Source organism: Dermacentor andersoni, chromosome 11, assembly GCF_023375885.2.
Source record: "Dermacentor andersoni chromosome 11, qqDerAnde1_hic_scaffold, whole genome shotgun sequence".
Lineage (NCBI taxonomy): Eukaryota > Metazoa > Arthropoda > Arachnida > Ixodida > Ixodidae > Dermacentor > Dermacentor andersoni.
Window position 1 is genome coordinate 12,197,370 of NC_092824.1, and position 12,487 is coordinate 12,209,856.

At 44.4% G+C, this 12,487-nt stretch overlaps 1 protein-coding gene across 3 annotated transcripts in view; it reads right to left on the minus strand.

Moving 5' to 3' along the window:
- Nucleotides 1–12,487, minus strand: part of LOC126517672 (receptor-type tyrosine-protein phosphatase mu-like) — a 153,568-nt gene that overhangs the window by 19,374 nt on the left and 121,707 nt on the right. For 2 of the 3 annotated variants that reach the window (XM_072285627.1, XM_072285626.1), the window contains exons 16-17: nucleotides 3,612–3,763; nucleotides 2,359–2,494 (exon numbers count right to left, since the gene is read on the minus strand). In XM_072285627.1, the coding sequence (XP_072141728.1) occupies nucleotides 2,359–2,494; nucleotides 3,612–3,763 (288 nt within the window). The remainder of the gene's footprint in view (nucleotides 1–2,358; nucleotides 2,495–3,611; nucleotides 3,764–12,487) is intronic. The other variant, XM_072285628.1, reaches the window with a different exon arrangement.

The window sequence follows — 12,487 nt, forward strand, 5'->3', positions numbered from 1 at the left end:
TGAATGAAACCGTAACTAGGCTGGCTTTAGAAGCAGCAATTGAAGTGGGATGTAAGGCACCAAGACAACCAGTAGGAAAGCTCTCCCACGTAACGAATGACTTAATAAAGAAACGACAAAGAATGAAAGTGTGCAACTGAAAGATCAGATTGAATTCGCCGAACTATCAGAACTGATGAACAAGGAAAAAGTAAGCGATATTGGAAATTGCAACGGGAGAAAGACTGAGGAAGGAGTAAAAAATGGGCGCAGCCTGAGATCAGTGAGAAGGAAACTTGGCATCGGACAAGCCAATATGCATGCACTGAAAGATAAGCAGGGTAATATCATCAGCAATGTCGAAGATATAGTAAAAGCAGTGGGTGAATTCTATACTGACGTGCATATTACCCAAAGCAGCCATGATATCTCAATTCGAAGTAGTAAAGAACAGGTTACAGATGTGCCTTCTGTAACAAGCGATGAAGTTAGAAGGGCCTTGCAAGACATGAAATGGGGAAAACATTAGGAGAAGATGGAATAACAGTCAATTTAATCAAATATTTAGGAGGCCTAATGCTTGAGAAACTGGTGGCCCTCTATGCGAACTGTCTATCGACTTCCATGAGTCGAAGGGAACTGGAAGAAGGCCAGCATTATACTAATCCACAAAAAGGGAGACGTTAAAAAATGGAAAAATTATAGGCCCATTAGCTTACTTCCAGTATTATACAAAATATTCACCAAAATAATCTCCAATAGAATAAGGGCAACACTGGACTTTAGTCAACCAAGGGGACAGGCTGGTTTCAGAAAGGCATACTCTACAATGGATCACATCCAAGTTATCAATCAGGTAATCGAGAAATCCACAGAGTACAATCAGCCTCTTTATATGGCTTTCAAAGATTACGAAAAGCCATTTGATTCAGTAGGGATACCAGCAGTCATAGAGGCATTACGTAATAAAGGAGTACAGGAGGCATACGTGAATATCTTGGAAAATATCTACAGAGATTCTACAGCTACCGTAATTCTCTGGAAGAAAAGTAGGAAGATACCAATACAGAAAGGGGTAAGATAAGGAAAGGAGACACAATCTCTCATATACTATTCACTGTGTGCTTGGAAAAAGTATTCAAGCTATTGAAGTGCGAAGACTTAAGAGTAAGGATTAACGGCGAATATCTCAGCAGCTTTCGTTTTGCAGATGACATTGTCCTGCAACACTGGGGACGAGTTACAACTCATGATTGAGGACCTTAACACAGAGAGCGTAAGAGTGGGGCTGAACATTAATATGCAGACGACAAAGATAATGTTCAATAGCCTGGGAAGGAAAGAATTCAAGATGGCCAGTCAGCCTCTAAAGTCTGTGAAGGAGTTTACCTAAGTCAGTTACTCACAGGAGACCCTGATCATGAATGAGCAAGAAATATACAGAAAAATGAAAATGGTTTGAATAGCAATGAATAGCGCGCAGAGGACGAGACAGTAAAATTCAGACACATACGAAAACAGTACGAGTGCTAACTTCCAACAAATTTTATTTTTCACACACATCGTATTTATACGTCCGAAGAAGGACATATCGCTTATACACCGGTAACAGCATCTTAGAAACGTTAGCTCTTTATCGTAGAGGAAAATAGGTGTACTCACACATGTGTGTCCTGCTCTGTTTATCTTTTCAGCTTCAATGATTTCTCGAGTTACCCTCTCTTTGTTCCTTCCTACAACAACGCATTTATCAAGGAACGGCTTGCACGTTTTTGTCTCACAGGGGAGGATGTGATCAGCAAGTGTACCTTCTTTTAAACTCCCGTGGCTTCCTCACCTCCCTGAAAAGGGGTCATCGGAGCCTGTCTGGACTATCAATAAAGTTCCTTTCTGTCTGTCTGTTTTTGTACCCTTCCTAGTCTGAACTTAACCACTCTGGCAAGACGCCGCCACACGATAAAATCATAAAATTCATGCACGCCTTAATTAACTCTTAAATAGATGAACTCTTAATTGCCCCGTTTGCTTTGCCCGGAATGCTTTGCCCGGAAATGTTCGTTCTTTGCCCCTGACAAATTTTTTTGTCTGCAATTGACAAATGATGTTGCCGCCACTCCTGCTGCAGTCTAAGATGGGCGGCAGTATGTACAAATAAATAAATAAATAAATAAATAAATAAATAAATAAATAAATAAATAAATAAATAAATAAATAAATTCGAGGATAAGTTCTGTTCTTATGTAGACTGAGCGCTGCTGTAGTGAGCTAAGGCCTGATCTTATTTTCTGGCTCTAAAGATCAGATCATTTCCCCCGACCGGTCACTAGATCGGAGTTTGTGTGGTTCTAGTTAAAAAAGCCATGCACAGAGCAGTCTCACCGCACTGATGATGAACTCCGGTCGGCTTGCCCGAACTCGCTGCACGCAGCGAAAGACGTCCACTTCATGCTCAAGCATCAGCTGATCGCATACGCTGGACAAGACGCAGTACAAACCACACTCTTGACACCCATCGCTGAAAATAAATAAACAAATAAACAAACAAATAGATGAATGAATGAATAAATAAATAGGTAAATAAATAAATAAATAAGTAAATAAATAAATAAATAAATAAATAAATAAATAAATAAATTGACTCGCCATCCCGACCTTGCGAAAGTAGATGGCCAGCGAAGCTGTTATAAAGCCGCTCAAATGTCGACGATGGGGATATGAAATGTTTTATTGTTCTGCCTAGTCTTAGCAGGACACCGTTGTTGAGCATTACGATTTTGCATGCTTCGACGCTTATGGTATTCACGCTGCTCTTCGGGAGTCTTCGCATGGTCTACCCACAGCGCTCTTGCAATGAATTTAATGAGTTGCTAGGCAGGTCTCCCTTTTATATAAGAAGTTTGGTGGCGTCACTCACTGATTTGTATGCTGCTGTTGCCCCTTTGCCATCAGAGCAGCTCATGCAACCGTAGTCGCTACCGGGAAATAGGCGGGGAGAAGGAACGTGCCTCGCATTGTTCACAGGCGCCTTACAATCCACCATACGGTTATGACGCTTGTTTCGTGCTTTCCTTTATTGAAATGAATACTGAGCTGTGTGGTGAATGCCCGATTCTAAAGGAGATATGCACTTTTTTCGGTTCAGTCTTATTTTGCTGACGGACACAAGAAATGCCGCCCAAATAGAGGCTAACAGCTTCGCTGTAATAAATCAATAAATTTCTACAAAAACTCAGCAGAAGCTATCAAAGATGATCGTCAATGTCAACGATGCTTTCTTGTGTTATCTGCTGCACATCTCCATGCCATACGCGAATCACTAAAACTGATGCGCACATCAACAGACGCAAGGAGTGGCAATCTCACTACCAACCACAATGCCAGTTGATACCACGGTATAATACGTCCTACTGTAATCACAGCATCCGAGTTTAAGCTCCCAAGCAAGCAAGCGGTCGACTACTAGCTAGCAGCAAGCACATTACCTAGTGGTCCAACTTCCGCGTTTGCTGAGCGCGTTCCAGGCGATCAGCGTGATTTGTTTTATTTTTCGAGCCGTAAAGAGAAACCAATCTGACCCTAGCCCACGCTCTAGCGTAGGCGTGCACTCGACTCGTCGCACGCGCACCACTCACAGGCATTGAACGATGACAGGTGCCCCCTCGGCACGCATTTGCCACGTGTCCACATGGCGAAGAATGTCCAGCACGATGTCATGCGAGCCAGGAACCTTTTCCAGACGCTTCCACGTGGGACAGTGGAACTGCTTCAACGTCCGCGACGAATTCTGTGCGAAGCATATAGTATTACATGTAGAGCGTCAATAAGGACCACGTTCCAACCAGTTTCAAGCGTTCTGACTTATTATTTTTCTAACCAACAATACTCCCTCGTCGAAAAAGCAGCAGAAAAACATTTATAGACAGACGAAAAAAGAAAGAACGAGAAAGAAAGCAGCAAAATTGAGATTGCTTGTACTCGCAACCCCTTGGCCTTCTAGCGCATGTTCTTGCAGATCGTGAGAAGAAAATAGGAATCGTTTGTTCCCATAACATATTCAGAATGAAGGACTTTCTCACCTCAATCGCTACGATCAACGACATCAAAGCTTCAAAGCCAGCCATTTGCTCAATAAGACTTGTAGCAGCACTGCAGTTAAACGTGTTTTTGTTTGTTTTTGTTTAGCGTAATATGCACATCAAATGTCCGATTAAGATAGGAAGTTAACTGACAGAATAGCAGTAGAACGGGGCAGTCTCAGCTGGACAGCGATCGAGCGCGCACTACAAGCTCGTCGTCGTCTTCTTCCACACTTCACAGTGCCGGCGCCGAGAATCCCCAGTACAATCACTCTCCGTGCAGGAAGGAGCCATCATGGCGACCTAGGGAAAAGACAGCATCGGCGGATCGTAGCATTGTTTCAGCCGTGCTACATGAACTATTTCGCGCCCTCGGCAACGGTTGCCAGAAGACGGCTCTAGTGGCTCGATGACTCTGCTGGACAGCGATCGAGTGCGTCCTAGTAGTTAGTCGTCGTCTTCCACACTTCGGCGTGCCGGCGCCGAGAATACCCAGTACGGTACATATATATATTTTCAAATAATGAAAGTCTCTTTCTCTCTTTGTAGCTTCCATGATGCAGACAAATCTGTGATACGTATAAAAATAATATTTATTGTTTAATAGGCCTCACTGTTAGAAAAAGTCACAGGCCTGCGCGGTACACCTAACACAGTCGCAGCGCAAGCTATAGAGGAGCGGCTCCATAGGAGCCCCATTTTCGGCAGCGCGCACTAGAGTGCCTTTGTGACGAAGTCTCTCTGCGTCGTTTTCACGAGAACGATGTGAACTTTCCGCCCGGCGTCGACGGTGAGCTGCAGCTTGTGACGCTCTCTGCACTGCGGTTCACTAAGCCCGACGTTGCCTGGTTGTAGCCGCGCGCGTAGCTCTACGACTCGCTTCTTCAGCACTGGTTCGTAGCTCGCGAGGAGGCGCCATCAACTGTACCGAAGTGTAAACACGGGTGTAGAGGCAACGCAGCGCATATGTCACATCCCTTGATCCGTGGCACGATACGACGACGTGGATGATGATGGTTTATGGGCATGCCCTTTCATATGGGCGGTCAGATATAGTCGCCTAGCCTGCTTTAGTTAAGTTCAGCTACATGCGCCATGCAACTGCAACATGTCCGGAAACCTGATGCAATACAGCGCAACTGCAATACAATAGGACAGACTGGTGGGCTAGTTGGTATGACATAATTTACACAGTAGTGTAGAAGCACATGAATCGCTCTATCCCGTCCTTTTCTTTAGTCCATGTGCTTGTGCGCTTCTGTGTCAATAATGCGATGCAAAGTTTGGGTGTATCGACGCTACGCCGCGCGCATGTCACGTCGCGTGACGAGTTTGGATGCTGATGATGCTGATGATGATTTATTGGCATCCCCTTCGAAACGGGGCGATGACAGTCACCTAGCATGCTTAAGGTACCTGTACTTGTTTTTCAATCTTCCTCAAGGCAGCCCATTCACTAAAGTGAGTGTTTCGGCATGTTGGTAGGACATGAATGCAGCTTCTTCCGCACAAGACGAGGCCACACGAGCGCAGACTTACAACAGCGTTTGATTTCGGAGCAAGTGACCGCATCTACGCGAACTTCTGTTGCACATCACGTGTGCACCGCCCGCAGACAATCCCTATCGCTACGCAAGAAGGATAGCTCCTTGACGGAAAGGGCGACATGTAGTTTTGACACACAGGTGTCACCACACCTGTCAATCAATTCCGCTTCGATGATCTTGCGGGTTAACTGATTGCGACTTTTGCTGACAATTGAGCAGGCACTATGTACCGGTTTACACGTGACCATTTATTTGTGGCGTTTACTTGATTACGCATGCAATTTTTACAGCCGTGCATCCATCCCCCCCCCCCCCTCCTAATTTCTGTCACATTGTAACGATGCTGCCGAAGCCTGTCATTAAGACATCGTCCACTCTGACCAACATAGTTGGACCCACAGTTCAAAGGCAGATTGTAAGCTCTTCTTTCCACACAGTCAATGAAGTTTGACTGATGTCTCTTTTTGGGACAAGCTTTTTGGAGGCAGACGCAATGGTCAATTTGTACAAAGATTGCAGTTTTCGGGAGTGGAAAAAACTTTTACATTGGCCCGCTGGCCTAATTCGTTCGATGCGAAATACCGTGGATATGCAGAATAACCGCGACTTTTTTGTAAAGTGTGGAAGACTGAGTGGTATTAGTTACTTGTGGTGACATGCCCTTCAAGAGGCCTTCAGCAACGCTAAAGACGATATGCGTGGGCTACTCCACGTCCCAGAGGCGAAGTGCCTGTTCAGAGAAGCTCTCGGGCATGAGTTCTGGGCAAGACCTGCATAAGGAATTGGACAGGTGTAAGTTTGCGATGCCCCTTTTTGGTACCTTTGAGTGGGTTGACGCATAGGGAGCACTGCCTTGTAGGTACCAGGCTCGTATTTCGAGTATATACGTTTGTCTCGTAATAAAAACCTAATGTCGAGAAAGCGTAAGCTGTTGTTAGACGCCAACTTATGAGTTAAGATAAGTTGATAAGCCGTGACGTGCGAAGGATAGCGCACTTGTAGCTAGCGTCTTGAAACGCATGGACCTGCCGTTAAGAAAAAAAAAAGATCATCCGCTTATGTAAAGGTCTTTGTGGCGCTAAATTCATGAAGGCTGCTGCTGAGCCCTTCATGTGCTTCTGTGCCCACGCTTTGCGGCTATGGCATTGATCGACATCGCGGGTTCGATCCCGAGCTCGGCAGTTGTATTTGGACGGGAGCGAAATACAAAAACGGCCATGCACTTATATTTTGGTGCACGCTAATCCGGTTCTGGTTTTGGCATGTGCAGCCCCACAATTTAGTTTAATACTTCTGCCACGATGCGATGTGCCATGGGAGGTAATGACAATGCTCAACTCTCTTAGAGGCTATGAACAATGTCGCACAATAACGTCTGAAGCAAACACATATCCCTGTGTGTTCTGTGTATTATGCAGACAAACAGCGGTGGTGTTTGCCAGGTAACGTTTAACGTCAGCTCACAACTCTCGTATTGGAACAAACATTGAAAAAATTAAACAGGCACTGTCAACATCACCGCTAATGATTGTCAATCAAATCCAACAGTACAGAAAGCTTCGCTTACATTGATTCCCACAGTGCGCGGGATCCGCATAATTTTTACGTTGGTGATCAATCAGCGATGACACTTTCTAACATAAGTTAAACTCACACTAAACATCGCCTCAGGCGGCGTCAGTTCCCCACTGTCGTTTTGCTTGCCTGATATAACAGCAGTTTTTAGTTAAGTGTTGTGTTGTATCTTCCTAAAAAAAGCACAAATGCGTCTGCTCAATAAGCTAGCAGAAGTTACTTGACGTATCTGAACCTCTACGGTTTCTTGCCGGTTCCTACAGTAGATATAAGTTCGTCGTCAGTTAAGTAAGCAGCACGAGTTTTATTAACCTAGAATAAACTTGGAACAAAATGCCACGCGTTTGGTTCATGGTATTGGGTGTCTACCGTCTCACCGAAACTGACAGGTTCGCAGTCGACACCCAACACCAAGTTACGCGCTGCGTGTCTAAATCGACGATTACTTCATATACACTGCACTGTGAAGAAGGAAATTGTATGGGTTACGAAACGTAAATTAACTTCCTTTTTTGGTTAGTGTCCGAAAGTCTACTTTTTCCCAGATATGCTACATGACCAGACAACTTTTCGCCGAACTGTTGACTATGCTACCGCTCCACTATGCTTCGTTAAGCCGGTGAATCTTTAAAACATGTGCTCAGTCTGCAAACAATGATTATGATATGACTAATGACGTTGTTTCCATAGTAAAGTGTACCACCTGACTGATAATTTGGATTGATGGTTCTCTTTGCGCAATTAGGCGTACAAGCTTCTCCCCGGCAAGCTATTGAGGTTGTCAGGCAACGGTCAAGAAACAAGTACAATAATAAGAGTAAAGTTACAAATAGATATTTGTATATTTTAATACATATTGACGAACTCTGACTTTTCGCTTTATTGGGCGCTGGCTGTTGTTATCGTATTGGACAACTCTAAATTGGAACATTGTTTATTTTACCTGAAAGGTCCAAGATAACACATAATCCTCAATGAAATTCTGATTCACATGTTCATTGCAACCACAAGTAGGTCTAGTGAAACGTATGCATGATCACCTAAATTTTCCATGCACGAAACAATAAAACCAGCGGAAAAATATCACAGCAACGCACAACCTAATGAGCAGGTAAGTTCCTGTATTGTTTTACTCTCTCTTTCTGTTCTTATTCGGTCATACATAAAGTGCACAATAATGAACATGCAAAGCGGGAGCAAGAAATTACAACACACAACAGTTTTATAACGGTATAACTCGAGAGCACGATCCCGTACCACTACATATCCTGCTGTCGAAGGTGGTGTAGCCCTCACTAAGCGCATGAACTGAAGTCACGCTGGCAATGCCCGTATTGGTGAAAAGAGAAACGAATGACGGCGTTCGAGATAGCCGCACTGCTTTCGTTCTAGATTTTGTGACTGCATGTGACCTGAATACGCTTTGTCACTCAGGCTTTCCGTTGGGAGCGAAATTCAGAACAGGAATTTAGGAGAGGCAGAATTACTTAGCTTTACATTTGAAATTCCTTATTCTGCAAGATTTCGAAATTGTAAATGGTCAACACTTAAGTTGTCTCGCGCAGGCACTTCCAGGTAAATATTTTTGATGTTTTCTTGGCCCACCTTTGTAATAAGATAAGCGACGATGTCGAAACTTCAACAAATCAAGTGAAAGCCGCAGTAATGCCATGCTCGGCTTCCTTACTCACTCATTGTAAAACAGCGAAACGAGGATACAATGACAAGAAAAGGCGACACAAGCGCTCTCACAAGTGATGACACAAGCGAAGACACATGAAAAATATACACACAGTGAAACACAAACGAAATCAAGTGTTATGCAGAAGCTTTCTTGGCTACTCAAAGGCTTTTGACCGCGTCCCACACCACCGGCTACTGACAGAATTGGAACAGTTTAACGTTCACGTAACGTTCTGTAGCAAGAACAAAATATTTCGTATCATCTGGCGTTAAATTACCCTATGTTAGTGAAAGTACCTCATCGTCCGGACACGTCACTTCTGGTGTGATCTCGGGCAGTGTTAGTGGACAGTTACTATATTTAATCTATGTGAACGATCTTGCATCTTCATTGTCATCCAGAATTACTGTTGAACGGCGATTGCGTCACATACCGGTTGTTTCAGCTCATACTCAAAAAAATATTTAAAACTCGCCTGTCATATACCGGTTGTTTCAGCACATACTTAAAAAAATATTTAAAACTCGCCTGCGGCAGACAGCAGAATTCTAGTCCATGAGCTGGTGCACTCAAAGAGGCGGGCATTACTTGGACAAAAAGTTGAAATGCATAATCGAATAATTAACAATTGTTCACTAACTAGGTTTGTAACTAATTACGTTATGGCACATGCTGCAATTTACAAATTCTAGAGAGGGAGATTGCAAGGCATATCCACTTGAAAATAATTGTGTAGATTACACCATTTACGAGATATTGTAACGTAGGTTGGAGACGGAGGCTGGAAAAATAGACGCTGTCTCTTTAATGGCCGGTCAGAAGAAGAATGTGTGGCCAACGCGCTTCATCGTCGCTCACGGTGTGGACCTTTGCGCGCGCCTTATTCCTGCGTTGCGGAAGCCCCACAATCATTGCTTCGGTTGGCCCCCGTGCGAAAAGTGACCGTCTCGGTCGCGTCAGAAAGATCTTTCAGCGGAGTTGACGGCAAGAAATGGAGCTCCTGAGGTGCAACGTTCACGTACGCGCATAATGCGGCTTCATGCGCATTACATGAACAACTTCAGTGCGAGGACGGCGACGGAGCGAACCGGGGTCAGAACTATAGGGGACGACTTCGTAGGTTACGTCACCGAGGCGGCGCGTAACCTTGTGGGGGCCAAAATACCAGCGCAGCAACTTTTTCCGAGAGTCCACAGCGACGGATGGGCGTCCAGACCCACACGCAGGCGCCGGTATTGTAACGGACGTCGCGTCGACCCTGGTTGTATCGAAGGGTGTCGGTATGCTGCTGGCTCCGGATACGATGCCGAGCAAGCTGGCGTGCCTCTTCGGCTCTTTGTACGAACTCTTCGACGTGTTCGTTGGTCGGGCTATTGTCAGCCACAGGTATCATGGCGTCAAGTGTTGACCTGACGCGGCGCCCGTATACGAGTTCGAACGACGTAAACTGGGTGGTCTCTCGTACAGCAGTGTTATAAGCAAACGTCACATATATGGCGAAATCTCGTCCCAAGTCTCATGCTTTACGTCGATATACTTGGAAAGCATATCAGTCAGCGTTCTGTTGAGACGCTCCGTTTATTTGCGGATGATACGCAGTGCTCCTGCGGTGAGAGCTATGCGTCAGCTGAAGAACGCCCTGCTCAAATTCGGTTGTGAATGCTGCACCGCGATTGGTGATGAGAACAGAGGGTGCACCATGTCGTATATAGGACGATGTGGCAGACAATATGCGGCGTCAGACTTACGGTAAAAATGCACTGCTGTTCCACTTTCTTACAAAAAAAAAAAAAACGTCGTTTTATGCATTGAAGCACAAAAGCAAGTGGAATGTCAATGCATTTCTCCGCAAGGTTCGGGAATTAATGCCTCAAAACTGGTGTCAACCCGAGAATTCGTTCCAACTGAATCGAACTCGTGAACTCCCCTGCTGGAATTGGTGAATTGCAATTTATGCCGTAAGGTAAATAGTTAAAAGCTTACTTAGTAATTTTTTGTTAATTAGCCTAATATGCATTTCAATTTTTTGCCCATGTCCGTCTCTTCGAGCAGACCAGCTCATGAAGTAGAATTGTGCTATGTGCCACAGGCAATTAAAAAAAAAAAAATGTTTGAAAGTGTTCGCTGAAAAAGCCGGTATAATAACGTACCCTGCGTCACCGACCAGCTGAGCTAGTTTACAGTCCGATCTTAACACGATGAGTTCATGGCGCTCATCCTGGCTAATGTCACTTAACCCTTTACTGCACGATTTTTTGTTTTCTCAAAATATTATTCATGGAGTTGCAGGGAAGCATAACAGTAACTGTACTCCAATGGAAACTAACCTTAGCGAATTTATGTGGTTTGAATTTGAACAAAAAGGGTTCGTTGCGTATTTGCAACAATGTGCAAAAAAAGAAGTTGAAAGGGAAAGACAGACTTAGTGCAATTCATACCGAGATTTGCACGAGACAATCATTGCTGCACCTATGATTTAGTGTGGAACAGAAAGAAGCAATTCTACTTGCTTGTGCAGCACAGGTGTTTCCTACACTTCGTGCAGTTCGTCATACAGATTCCCGTGCGGCCAGGAAACAATGAAATGTTTTCGCGTTATTGTCAAAATTTAGAACATAGGAGCACAGACGTAAGCCTGTGCTTGTGACGGCACGACACGGCAGCGTCCGGATGCACTGCATCCTCTTGGAAAAAAAAAAGAAATTCGACTAGAAAACATTTTGCACACATAATGAATCGAAACGGTCTTACACTCGTGGTTGTCGTCACTCCTGGAAAGGTTGCTGCCTTCACTATCAGGATGAATTGCTCGGCCATAAAAGCGTCTGGGAGCCATTTCACTTTTCCGAAGAAAATAAACCATGTACACGTTGTTGGATTTACGCAACGTAGCAACGTTCCGTCGCCAGGAACAAACTATTACGAGATAAGAATCTTATTTTTTAATCTACAAGGAGGATGTGGAGCTTAGTGTAACAAGAATTTCTTTTGCGCTTTGTCTTATGGAGAAATACATTTAAAATTGGCAAAACTTGCCTGTATCACTGCTCGCGGGGGCGCGCAGCCTCCGCCACGTTTGTTTTGGAAGAAGATGCAAAGGATGGGCACAGAGGGCAGCACAAGGCGGCGTGTTTTTTAGACGAATGCAGCGGAAATGCAACAACTTGTATAGCCAATTGCAAACGGAATTTGCTTCCGTTTTTAACGCCGTTCATCGGAATGTTGCGTAAACGCAACAAGGTGCAGTAAAGGGTTAACCACAGTAAAACAAAGGTTATGTCACTTACTAACCGGCAAACACCGTGTACCATCGTCTTACAAATTAAACGATAGCTCTGTTGAACTGACATCAATGTACAAGTACCTTGACCAGCATTCACAATTTGATTTATCCTAGGATTACTATATTAACACAACCCTTGCTTCCGCAAATGGTTCTCTCGGCCGTCTTAAACGTAACATTAGACAAGCGCCTATTTACCTTCGTAAACCTGCTTACAACACGCTAATCCGACCTAAAATTGAATATGCACCTGCCATCTGGGATGCCTATAAACCCCGCATTATTAACGACATCCAAGCCCTTGATAACAGTGCCGTTCGCTTCGTCTACTCTGAATACTCAC